General features: G+C 40.3%; 1 protein-coding gene and 1 pseudogene across 1 annotated transcript; both read left to right on the forward strand.

Moving 5' to 3' along the window:
* Positions 1 to 232: 232 nt before the first annotated feature.
* Positions 233 to 1,156, forward strand: LOC144368022 (putative olfactory receptor 7A2; annotated as a pseudogene).
* Positions 1,157 to 8,802: 7,646 nt separating this feature from the next.
* On the forward strand, positions 8,803 to 9,732 carry LOC101974509 (olfactory receptor 7A10). The gene is given in 1 exon segment (XM_005336325.2): positions 8,803 to 9,732. A coding segment is annotated over 1 exon segment (930 nt).
* The last annotated feature ends 3,539 nt before the right edge of the window (positions 9,733 to 13,271 follow it).

The raw sequence follows: 13,271 nt of genomic DNA on the forward strand, positions 1-13,271 counted from the left end.
AGAATCTAATTAATTTCCATTCCTTTTTTTTTTCTTTTTGTTTATTGTGGAGCTAATGATGGAATCCTGGGCCTTGCATATGTTAGACAAGCACCCCTCTACTGAGCTACACACCCATTCCTAAAATTAATTTCTTTACAGCAAAATATGTATTGTTTCCTTTCAATGATGTGAGAAATACCTGTCTATGGGAAAATTCGTTATGCTCTTTTTTATCATTTCTGGTAGTCACATGCATGTGGAACCAGGGAATGATACTCAACATTTAGAATTCCTTCTTCTGGGACTTGTAGAGGACACAGAACTGCAGCCCTTCATCTTTGGCCTTTTCCTGTCCATGTACCTGGTCACTGTGCTGGGGAACCTTCTCATCATCCTGGCCACCATCTCAGACTCCCACCTTCACACACCCGTATACTTCGTCCTCTCCAACCTGTCCTTTGTGGACGTCTGCTTCACCTCCATCATCGTCCCCAAGATGCTGGTGAACATCCAGACAGAGAGCAAGGCCATTTCTTACACAGGCTGCATCACCCAGATTCACTTTTTTGTACTCTTTGTTATGTTGGATGACTTCCTTTTGACTGTGATGGCCTATGACTGGTATATGGTCATCTGTCTTCCCCTGCACTACATGGTCATGATGAAACACAGGCTCTGTGGATTGCTAGTTCTGGTGTCCTGGGTTGTGTGTTTTTTGCATGCAATTTTACAAAGCTTAATGGTTTTGTGCCCGTCCTTCTGCACAGACTTGGAAATCCTACATTTTTTTTTTCTGTGAACTTAACCAGGTGGTTCAGCGTGCCTGCTCTGACACCTTTCTCAATGAGGTGGTGATATATTTTGGTGCTGTCTTGCTGGCTGATGGCCCCCTCATTGGTATCCTTTACTCTTACTCTAAGATCGTGTCTTCCATCCGTGCATCTCATCAGCTCAGGACAAGTACAAAGCCTTCTCCACCTGTGCATCTCACCTCTCTGTGGTCTCCTTATTTTATGGCACAACCCTAGATGTGCACCTCAGTTCTGCTGTGACCCAAAACTCACGCTCTACTGCAATAACCTCAGTGATGTACACTGTGGTCACCCCCATGCTGAACCCCTTCATCTACATTCTGAGGAACAAGGACATCAAGAGGGCTCTGAGAAGACTCTGAGAGAGAAAGATAAATGTGTCAATTGTTTTGAGACTGTAGAAGTGCCCCTGATTGCAGGGCTCAGAGTTTCTGAGTAAGAATCTGGTTTTCTTCATCAGATTCTGGGAACAGAACTTGCTCCTTCTCCTTTATTCCTGCATTTCATTTTCTTTGATTTTGAGTTCCTCATACAATTCCACTGAGTCATTATTTTTTTGCACATTCTGATCTTTATGAAATTCAGTCCTTTTCATTTGTCACTTCTAAACTTTCTCAAAATATTCCCATCTTTGGATGAGAAAATCTTGAGAATTCTCATGTGTTCCATGAGATATAATTTTAGAAATCAGTTAATCTCAAATGACATATGTCATGATATTTAAATATTTATTTTGCTGAAAATAGTCATAATTTATATTCATTTGTGAAAATATTTATCAAATAAGGCTGTTTTCATAATTTTATTGTGCAGGTAAACCTTAAAAATAAATTTTATTACTATGGATTGAACCCAAGAGTGGTTAACCACTGAGTCATATCCATGGACATTTCTGGTTTTTGTTTTAGATTGTGTCTTGCTAATTAGGGCATCACTAAATTGCTGAGGCTTACCTTCATCTTTGATCCTCCTGCCTCAGCCTCCTGAGTCCTGGGATTACTAGCGTGCACCACCATGCCCGACAGAGAATAAATTTTCAATTGTGTGTTCATTATTTTCTTGAATTACTTCCAGAATTTCCAATCTTCATAAGCTAGCCTTTAACATACCATGATGTTACTGGTCATTAGGTTTTATTCTCAAATGTTGGATCCTGTTTCTTTTTCAGCATGGGGTCTACAGTGCCTAACATTGTCATGGGCAAAACAGGTCCCCAGAGGTACCTACTTCGCTGTTTTCCCAGGCACATATTTCCATGTGCTAGACAACACTTTTGAAATGATAGCAATATATAAGTGGTGAATAGATTACTGGTTTGAAGGTCCAGGCTCTGAACAGGGAAGGGAGTAAATGGGGCTATAACAGGGGAAATTAAAGACACTTGACTGATGGGAGCTATTCTGTATTTTATTTTAAATATCATAAATTCTTGTAAATATTAGGTTAAGCATGATATTTCCATATCTGCCCACAGTGTGCACTGATCAAATTCAGCCTCCCTTTACCCACCCTCCCCAACCCCTTTCCAATGTCCAGTAATATCTATCCTATGTTCAGGGTGATATTTTACTTTTTTTTAAACCTCCTCTTTAGACACCATGAAGTACTTGTCTTTTGGTATCTGCCTTCTTCACTTAGCACAATAACATGCAGTTCCATCCACATTGCCCCAAATAACAGGATTTCATCCTTACATGTGGCTGAATATGTTCAAGTTGTATATATGCCACGTTTCTTTCCTCCTCTCATCATTGATGGGCACTTAGGTGACATCATATTGTAGCTATTGTGAATGATGCTACAGTAAACATGGCCATGGACGATTCTCTTTGCTGTGATTTCATCATTTCCTTGTTATCAGTATAAACACCTGGCTGTGATATTTTACTCAGTGTTACCATGGTGGAAGCTCATGAAAAGGGCCTTGGATCGCGCTCTGTTGATTTTTACTACTGCACATTATCTACAATTTTCTCCAATTAAAATTTAAATTAAAATTATGAATAAAAAGTGATGGACATCTGAGGAAGCCGTTCATAAACTGTTCGCATTTTGATGTGTTACCCTTTCCTCTTGAACCCGTGATTGCTGTTCACTTTGTCCCATGTGACTGTCAGCTATCATTGTTGTCATGGTGCACTCTGTGCTTAAAATTAGTCTGTGTGCTTTCTTCAAACAAGAGCAGGTAAATGAAAGAAAACACGGACTTGTTGATAATGTGCTGTGGCTTTCTGTCAATTCAGACATAAGATGTACAGAAGACTGTGGTGAAGTTTGCTTTCTGTTTGGGTTAAAAGTGTTGGATATTGAAATAAACAGATTTGGGACAATAAAGAAATGCTGGCATCTGACGTTTCATTGCTCTCACTCTCTGCTGTGTAGAGAAGAGGGGAGATGGTACAGATGGATGTGTGATTTACACTGTGGCTTTTACTACTTAAGAACCTCTCCTACTTCCTCCCTTCTGCACACACATCAGAATCCCACACTCTTCTGTTCTTGCCAGAGTCCTGGGTTCCTCTGTTCAGGCAACCTCATTAATAACATAGCAGAGTATTTAGTTTCTATCATTCAAGGTCTTTATTTCTTCAAAATCATATCACATACAAAATCAAGAACCATCATTTTGGTCCCTCATTATAAAAATGTATGCTCAGTACCAGCATGAAATTTCTGGTATTGTCAGCAAAGTGTGATGAGTGTAGGAAGTGCCATCTTGTGGTTTCACATTTCAAAAAACACAACTCACTCCTCTGTTAAAGAGGGACAGAGAAAATGTCTGGAGATACCAGAGAGTGTGTCCCCAATGTGAGTCAGCCTTTTGTGGGCACAAGATACCTAACCAGGGCAGGTTTCTTAGTTTTAGACATGGGAAGAAAAGTGGAACACAAAGGGTGGATGTGGTGATGGGTGGTGGGACATCGGGAAGGTGAGGCTCATGGTTTGGTGGTAAAAAGGGGCAGATCAATAGCACTCCACTCTGATCTCAGGGGAATCTATGAAAACTCTTCCTTTCCTGATTATAGACCAGAGCCCTGCAGGGAATTCAGGTGCTTAGAGGTTGGAGTAAAAAGAAGGACATGTGCCTAATGAGCAGATAGAGAAAGCTGTAGGCTGTGATTGCTCCTGCTCTCCCTGAGTGCACACCTTAGGGCACACTTGATTCGTCAGGTTAGTTGAGGACCAAAGTTGGAGGCATTTCTGTTCTCTTGTCTGATGTCAGAGCCTCACTCTGCACCTTCAACATCCAGGGAAGAACTGAAGCCTGTGCATGACGACCCTCCCACCAGAGACACCACCCAGGTGAGCCTGAGGACCCAGCAGACACTGCAGGAGAGGACTGAAGAGAATGAAGGCAGGAGCTTTCACCTGAGGTTCCCTGAGGGCCCAACTAGCCTGGCCTGCAGCCCAGAGATGGTGGTGTCCCTTGCTAGCTTAAATGGATTTATAAGATTCAAAAAAGGAATAGTGACAAGAAAACCAGCAACACGGTGTCACTGTTGACCATTAACTTATGGTAACAGAATCTCAATTAGAAATGGGATGGGAGGCACGAAGTGGTTCAAATAAAGTAAAATGTAAGTCTGTGTACCTTTGCAATGAAGGGGAATGGGTAAATCCGGTATGAAGTATGGAGAGATATGCACTGGAGGGAGCTCATTTTTTTCTAAATTATAATGGGATAAATTTCAGCACATGTTCATATTGGTGAAAAAGATCCAGATTTAGGAATTTCTGTAAATAAATTCCTGTAGGAGAAAATCATGATATAGATATTTCATGTAATCTTCTTACTCTCTGGGTAACTACATGGATAATGAACTAACTTAATACGTGAAGATGGGTATGCCAAAGAGTTTTATGTTGCAAGTACTTCACAACCTGTCAAGGTGAAGTCAACGGGATGGCTGTCGACCTCTCTATTTCAAATTGTTAAGATCCTTTGCTTAGGGTTGGAGTGTATTCCCTCTCATTCTATCTATCTTAATTCTTTAGAGTTTTTTTCCACTGATTTTGCATGTTGTCCCTTGTTTCATTTACATATGCACAGCACATAAGTGGAGATGTATCTGTGGGGAGTCTCTGAAAGTCTACAGATTCTAATGTTTTCCAATAGACCAAGGTTTGTTATTGGGCTCCTGGCAGGGTTTTTCATTCTGAAAGATGTGACTCAACAATCACATACTTTTTGAGTTGTGAATCCTTGCTTTTACATAAAAATCCTGGTTAAAGGTCTTCGGCACTCCTTGCACTAATAAGTCAACTTTTCAACATATTTTCAACTTATTTTCATGTCTGTCTTAGGTCTCTGTGCCTCTTGATTTTCCACGATACAATGTAGGCTTTGCTCCTCATCATTTTACTGGAGTTCACATCCACAATCCACAAGTATATTGGAGTTTGTTTATCTTTAGATAAGAAAGATTCAATCATAACTTTTTTCTCTACTTCCTTATCTTTTATTTCCAAGGCTCTAGCAATTTATTTTCACATTTTCTTCTGGTACCCTTTTTTGATCATTATGCAGTATTTTCATGTATCAAAACACAACAGTATGCCCCATAAACATATATAATTATTATGTCTTACAAAATAACACATATAAAATTTTTTAAAAAGCCCCAAACCCAAGAACAATCATGAAATGATGCCACACACACACAAGAAACAAGCAAAGTAAAAATACAAGGAATTAGAGTAAGGACCTAATTGAAAGGCTAATTACCCTGATGTGATCCTCACACAGTACATACATGTATGGAATGATCACATATATACTCAGTGAACAGGCACAATGATTCTGTATGAATTTCAAAATAGTGAGAAAAGCCTTCCTTATCTGCAACATAACTAGGGACAAGCCAGTAGAGAAAGGGGCAGAACTAGGGAAGACAGATCTGCTATTTCATATTCAAAGTCCCCCACTTTGCTGTAGGTACCTTGGATATCTCCTCTTGTGAATTGCTGATTTTTGAATTTTGGTTTTTTTTTTCTTTTGAAGTGTATGGTGTGTCAGGTGCCTTGACACAAGGAGGAGGAACAGTGGGAGGGAGGAGAGGAGGGAAATGGGAGGTACTGGGGACTGAAGTGGAACAAAATCGATTTCCTGCATGTGAAATTGTGCCAAAGTGACCCTGACAGGGCTGGGACTCAGGAGGAGAGCACTTGCCTAGCATGTGTGAGGACCAGATTCAATTCTCAGTACCACATAAGAATAAATAAATAAATAAAATACAGGTACTGTGACCATCCACAACTAAAAATATCTAATGACCCCCACAATATGCATCAATGCAATGCAATAATGAAAACATTTAAAATGTAGATTGAGAAAATGATATCACTAGTTTGGTTTTTTGCAAATTTAATTTGCTGCTTATGGGTTGTGCTGGGCACCCAAGGAGTGTCACTGGGTTTGGAACACTGCCAGGACCAAGAAAGCCTTTTACTCCTGGAGAAGAGACACCTGGGCTTGCAAGGTCCTGTTCCCCTGGGTCTACATCTGCTCTCTCTCTGCCCTCACCTCTTCATGTTCTGTCCACCCCTTTGCCTTCTCTCTCCTTTTCTCTCATTCTTCATCCTTCTCTCTTTCTATTTCTCCCTCTGTTGACTGCACAGATTTTCTTGCTCCTTTTTAAACACAGGGAAGAAGAGGGGCATTCTTTTTTTAAAAATTTCTTTCATACATGACAAGAGTGGAATGCATTACATACATAATTATCCATTCACAGCACAATTTTTTATAACTCTGTAGATAAAGTATTTTCATGCCAAATTATGCCATTATACATGAGCTCTCTTACTGATTTTTTTTCATTACAATTCTTAATACACCTTTATACCACGATTTATCATATCTCTGTTTGTATATTAGGTGGGTTCACTAATTTGTTCATGGAAAGAGTGTCGAGTGGAATCTCCAGGTACCTTGTCCACATTCTTCAGAGAAAAGATGAACTCAGCTTGTTTTGTTGAAGCTCACAACCTTGTCAGGTTATTGATGCTGAGAGGCCATGGCAGAAATCAGGCTCTGAGAGTGTGTGAGTGCGTGTGTTTGTCTCGTGGAGGGCTCAGAAAAGGCGACATGATTTATATATTCCCGAGTGATTCTTAGCAGCTAGAGGCTAGAACTTAACCCTCAGGTGGTAGCAAGGAGGGAATCCTTTTGCTATCCACAGAATGTGTTTGCAGCAAATCTAAGGGCAAAGGTTCCGGGTGCAGATGAAGGAGTCCCTGAACCTTGTAGCCTCAGAGAGCAATAAGGCCAGCTCATTCTTTAATATTCTCTGCCACCATCTCTCATCACTCTCGGTCTTTTTTTCTCCTCCTTACCAACAGCTTTCTTTTATGCCTCCGTTTTTGAAACAAGCATGTTTCTTAGGACCTGTGCACTGACTGTCCTCCAGTGAAGACCACACCACTGAGGATGACTTGTGGCTCCTGCCCTGCCTTCCTTGTGGTCCTTGTTTGGATGACCCTCTTCCTGGTTGTTTTACCTGCATTGCTATAAAAGTATAATAACCTCTCTACTCTTAGTTTTTTTCTTAGTACCCATCACCATAGGACATATTAGGTGATTTTAACCATTTTTGCTTATGTTCTTTCCCTCTCTTTGGATAATGGGGATTTCTTTGTTTTAACTCATACAGATTACTCATCCAATGCATGGAACATAGGGGTACTCAGTAATTAGTTATTGCTTTATTTTTAATTGACATATAATTATGCAAGTTCAAAAAATAACTTTATATTTAATTACATATATAAATTGTATAATCATTGAACAAATGATTGGCTTAATTTTCTGGAATATTTATCATTTCTCTGTGACAAACATTCAAAGACCTCCCCTCTATCTATTTTAAAATAGGTAACATGTTACTTTTAAGTATAATTACCCTACTGTGCAATACATCACCAGAAGCTATTCCTCTTCTCTTACTGTAATTGTTTCCCCTTGAGGAGCGTCTCCTCATCTCTTTGGGCCCAGAATGCACCTCAGCTTCTGGTGACCATCATGGTATGTTGACATTCTGTGAGATCAAATTTTTCAGAATCCACACAGGAATGATATCATGCAGCTGTAGTGTTCCTGTACCTGGCTGATTTCACTTCACAAGTGTCACCCAGGTTCATCTATGTTGTCCCCAATGATAAGATTCATCATTTTATTAATAGCCAAATATTAATCCACTGTGTATCTGCACAAATAATATTCCACTATGTATCTGTATGGCCTATAGCCTTAAGAAATATGCTCAAAATTGCTAACTGTCTGGGAAATGCCAATCAAAGCCTAATTACAGTTGGAAGGGCTATTATCAAAAAGACCAAGGATGTCAAGGGCCAGTGAGTATGTGGAAACCAAAATGAATACTAACTTAGAGTTGGCAGAAATGCAGGTTATTGAAGCCATTATGGAAAACATTATGGAGAATCCAAAATAAAAATAAAAATACAGTTATCACTTGATGCAGCAATCCTACTACTGGGTATGTGGCCAAAGAAAATGAAATGGGTATTTTGAAGAGTTCTGCCCTTCCACGTTGACTGATGCACAATTCACTGTAGCCAAGACACAGAAACAACCAAAGTGCTCATGAGGACTGCTCAATTTATACTTCTCAAGGCCTGAATAACTTTCTCTTTAGAATTCTGAAATGCATGACTTCCTAGTGAAACCTTGAGAATAAAATAGAAATTCCTCATCAGAGGTGGCACAGGATCCCTTAGGGGACAAGAGCCACACATGTTCTATAGAAGTTATTTTCTTTCATTTCCCTTGGCTTTTCTCTCTCTCTCTCTCTCTTTTTTTTTTTGAGGTATATGGATGGTAACCAGGGCCTTGCAATGTTAGTCTACCACTCCAATGTGAACTACATATACCCATCTCTAAAATTATTATTCACAGCAAAATATGTATTGTTTCATTTCAATGTTGTAAGTATTACCTGTCAGTGGGAAAATTAGTTATGCTCTTTTTCTCATTTCTGGTAGTCATATGCATATGGAACCAGGGAATGATACTCAACGTTTAGAATTCCTTCTTCTGGGACTTGCAGAGGACCCAGAGCTGCAGCCCTTCCTCTTTGGCCTTTTCCTGTCCATGTACCTGGTCACTGTGCTGGGGAACTTGCTCATCATCCTGGCCACCATTTCAGACTCTCACCTGCACACGCCCATGTACTTCTTCCTCTCCAACCTGTCCTTTGTGGATGCCTGCTTCACCTCCACCACCATACCCAAGATGCTGGTGAACATCCAGACACAGAGCAAAGCCATTCCCTATGCAGGCTGCATCACCCAGATTCACTTTTTTGTACTCTTTACAGGGTTGGATGACTTACTTTTGACTGTCATGGCCTATGATCGGTTTGTAGCCATCTGTCACCCCCTGCACTACATGGTCATCATGAACTGCAGGGTCTGTGGATTGCTAGTTCTGGGGTCCTGGGTTGTGAGTGTCCTACATGCATTGTTACAAAGCTTAATGATATTGCGGCTGTCCTTCTGCACAGACTTGGAAATCCCTCACTTTTTCTGTGAACTTAACCAGGTGGTTCAGCGTGCCTGCTCTGACACCTTTCTCAATGAGGTGGTGATATAATTTGCTGTAGTCTTTCTGGGAGGTGTCCCCCTCACTGTCATCCTTTACTCTTACCACAAGATCGTGTCCTCCATCCGTGCAATCTCATCAGCTCAGGGCAAGTACAAAGCCTTCTCCACCTGTGCGTCTCACCTCTCTGTGGTGTCCTTATTTTATGGCACTTGCCTAGGTGTATACCTCAGTTCTGCTGTGACCCAAAACTCACACTCTACTGCAACCGCTTCAGTGATGTACAGTGTGGTCACCCCCATGCTGAACCCCTTCATCTACAGTCTGAGAAACAAGGACATCAAATGTGCTCTGAGGAGAATCTGTGGCACAGGAAGATAAAAGTGTTAATTGTTCTGAGACTGAATAAGTGCCCATGATTACAGGGCTCAGAGCCTCAAAACCAGAATCTGGGATTCTTCACTGGAAGGTGGAAGCAGGACTTGGTCCTTGTACATTAATGCAGAGTTTCCATTTCTTTGATTTCAACTTCGACATACAATCCCACTACACCATTCACTGTATTACACGCTGTGATCACTGTGAAATCCAATCCTTTTCCTTGTCATTTTCCAGCTTTCCCCAAATTATTCCCACTTTGGATGAGAAATACCTAAAAATTCACATTTATCCCATAAGATATATTTTTATAAATAATCTCAAATGACATATGTTATGCTAAGTAATTGTTCATTTTGCTTAAAATATGCATAATTACTTTTCACATGTGAAAAACTGCATATAACTACTAAGGCTAATTTTCATAATTTTATTGTGGAAGTATATCTTAGAAAAAAAAAATTTTAATACCGTACATTGAAACCAAGGCTGTTTAACGACTGAGCCAGGCACAGCTCTTTCTGGTTTTTTTTTGTTTGAGACAGTGTCTTGCTATGTTGCTTAGGGCCTTACTACATTGCTGAGGGTGGCTTTGATATGTGATCTCCCTGCCTCAGACTCCTGAGTCACAGGTATTTCAAGTGTGCACCATGGCTGCATGAGAATAGATATTCAATTTTGTGTCTTTGATTTTTTTCCTATACTATTTCCAAAACTTCCATTTTTGATAAGGTAGCCTTTAACTTCCCAAGGTATTAGCTGGTCATTAGGTTTTATTCTCACTTTTGGATTGTGTTTCTATTTCAACGTGGTGTCCACCGTGCCTAACATAGTCATGGGAAAAACAGGTCATGTCCTCTGAGGTGTCTAGGCCACTATTTTTCCCAGGTGCATATTTTTATGTGCTAGACAACACTTTTGAAATGCTAGCAATATATAAATGTTAAGCATATTAATGGTTCTGGGGGGCCAGGCACTGGGCAGGGAGAAAGGTGGATGGGATTGTAACACGGAAAAACATGGGATCCTTGACTGCTGGAACTGTTCTGTATGTTATTGTGATGAGCATAAATAACTGTTAATATTAAGGAGGTTCAGTGTGATATCTACACATGCCCATGGTGAAGACTCATCAAAAAAGACATCCATTATCCACCCTCTTCAACCCTATGTATAGTAATCTCCATTCTATATTCAAGTTAGAATTTATTTTATTTTATTTTATCTTCCTCATTGGAAAGAAACCATGAAGTACTTTTTATTGATAACTGCCTTATTCACTTAGCACAATGTGATCTGGTTCCATCCACATTGGCCTAAATGACAGAATTTCATCCTACATAAGTATAAATGGTGTTCCATGTTGTATATATGCCACGTTTTTTCCCTTCACTCCTCCAGTGATGGGCACTTAGATTGACTCTGTACCTGAACCTGTGTGAATGATGTGGTAAGACATGATCAGTGAGCTTCTCCTAGCTCTGTGTGTCCTTTCCTTGTTATCAGCACTGATAATCTGCCTGTGATATTTTGCTCAGTGTTACCATGGTGGAATATGACCAAAGGGTCTTTGGATTTCTCTGTCTTTTTTTTTACTACCACATGTTAATCCACAAATTTCTCCAAATGGAAAGCTCCATTAAGAATTATATATAAAAAGGGAAAGCAGAGCAAGCCATTTGTAAATAGTTTAAATGTTGATGTGTTCTCCTTTCCTCCTGAACTCATGATTGCTGTTCACTTTCTCCCATGGAATTGCAAGCTGTCATTACTGTCCTGGTGCATCCTAGGCTTCAAATTTCCCTCATGTGCTTTCTTCTAATGAGAGCTGGTAAATGGAAGACAACACCATCTTGATGACAATGTCAACCCACACACAAAATGTGCAAAGACTGTGGTGAAGTCTGCTTTTCATTTGGTGTAAAAATGTTGGATATTGAAATAAACAGATTTGGGACAAAAACAAACGTTGGCATATGACATTTCATTGATCTTGATCTCTGCTACATGGAGATGATAGAAGACAGTACTGATGAATATTTCGTTTAGAATATGGTTTTTACCTAAGTAAACCTCCTCTACTGCCCTCCTTCTGCACAAACATAGGATCCCCACACTGTTCTGGACTTGCCAGAATCCTGAGTTCCCGTATTCAGGCAACTTCATCAATAACATAACAGTGTACTTAGCTTCTATCATTCTATAATTTTGACAGTCAGGAACCAGTTCAAAGCCTTTTCTGAATGTGGGTCTAAACTATGGGTAATATCCTTGCATTATGCACTGGTTATGTGAGTCAGCATTCTGTTACTATAACACAATACCTGAGATAATTGATTTATCAGGAGAGAACATTTATTTTGGCTCACAGTTTTGAAGATTCCAATATGTTTTGGATTAGCCCCATGGCTTGGCCCTATTGCAATGAGCACACGAAGAGGGGTTCCAAGCATGTGGCAGAGGAAAACTGGTGACCTCATAGCCTGGAAGTAGAAAACAAAAATAAAGGACAAGATAGAAGTCCCACAATCACTTTTAAGGGTAATTCCAAAAATAACTTAGATTTCACAGTAGACCTTCCTCTTAGTATATCTTCCACCTTCCAATAGCACCAAGCTGGGGACCAAGCTTTAACACAAGGCCTTTGGGAGACACTTAAGATTGAGACTGTAGCACTGGCCTTGAGGACTTCCTCAGTTCTGCAGGCACTTTGTTGTCTAGATGACCTTGATGTGGCCTTGGTGTCACCCACATGTTGAGCCCCTTTGTCTTCAATCTGAGGAGCAGGGAGTTGGAGGGGTCAGGTGGATGGTGTCCCATTGAAGGCCATGGCAGGACTCTCCTGGGCAGCAGTGGGCACGACATCAAGGGTCTGAGAGCCTGGCCTCCTGCATCCAGCCCTTTGACGACTTCAGCTTTCACAGGTTTTAAAGCCACTCCTCCCTGGGGTCTCCCTACAGGAGCTCCCTGTCCTCAGGACTGTTCCTGAGGTTCCACATTGGATCAGCCTTTTAACATTCACCAGGAAATCTCAGTTGTGTGAACATAACAGGACACTTTCCCAGTTATCTACAATAAGGGATTGTCTTTAATTTTAACAAACCAAACATTATACCTTTAACACATAACCTCACAAGTGATGCTCGGGGGGGCCTTGTTGCCTTGGAAACTCACTTGCAGAGATGTGTTCTGAGGTGATGCAAATGAGACCAACTCTGAAGATTTCCTGCCTTTTTGTTGGATCCTCTTTCCTTCCCATCATCCTCAACTTACTGAAATTTTCCATTCACTCACACTATGAATTCCTACAAATTCTGAACCCTATCTCATCGGTGCCTGCAACCATGATGTCTAGTACAATTCCTGATAAAGAGTATTTCCTGTGTAAATTTTAGTTGAACAGATTGAAAATTAGGAGATGTTTTAAGAGAAAGAAGAGAGAGTCTGAGCCACAAAACTATACATGTGCATATTAACCAAGAGGCTTTGAGGTAGAAAAAAAATCCAGACTCATGGACTTAGATCTTGATAATAAAACAATA

The sequence above is a fragment of the Ictidomys tridecemlineatus genome, chromosome 2 (genome assembly GCF_052094955.1).
Source record: "Ictidomys tridecemlineatus isolate mIctTri1 chromosome 2, mIctTri1.hap1, whole genome shotgun sequence".
NCBI lineage: Eukaryota > Metazoa > Chordata > Mammalia > Rodentia > Sciuridae > Ictidomys > Ictidomys tridecemlineatus.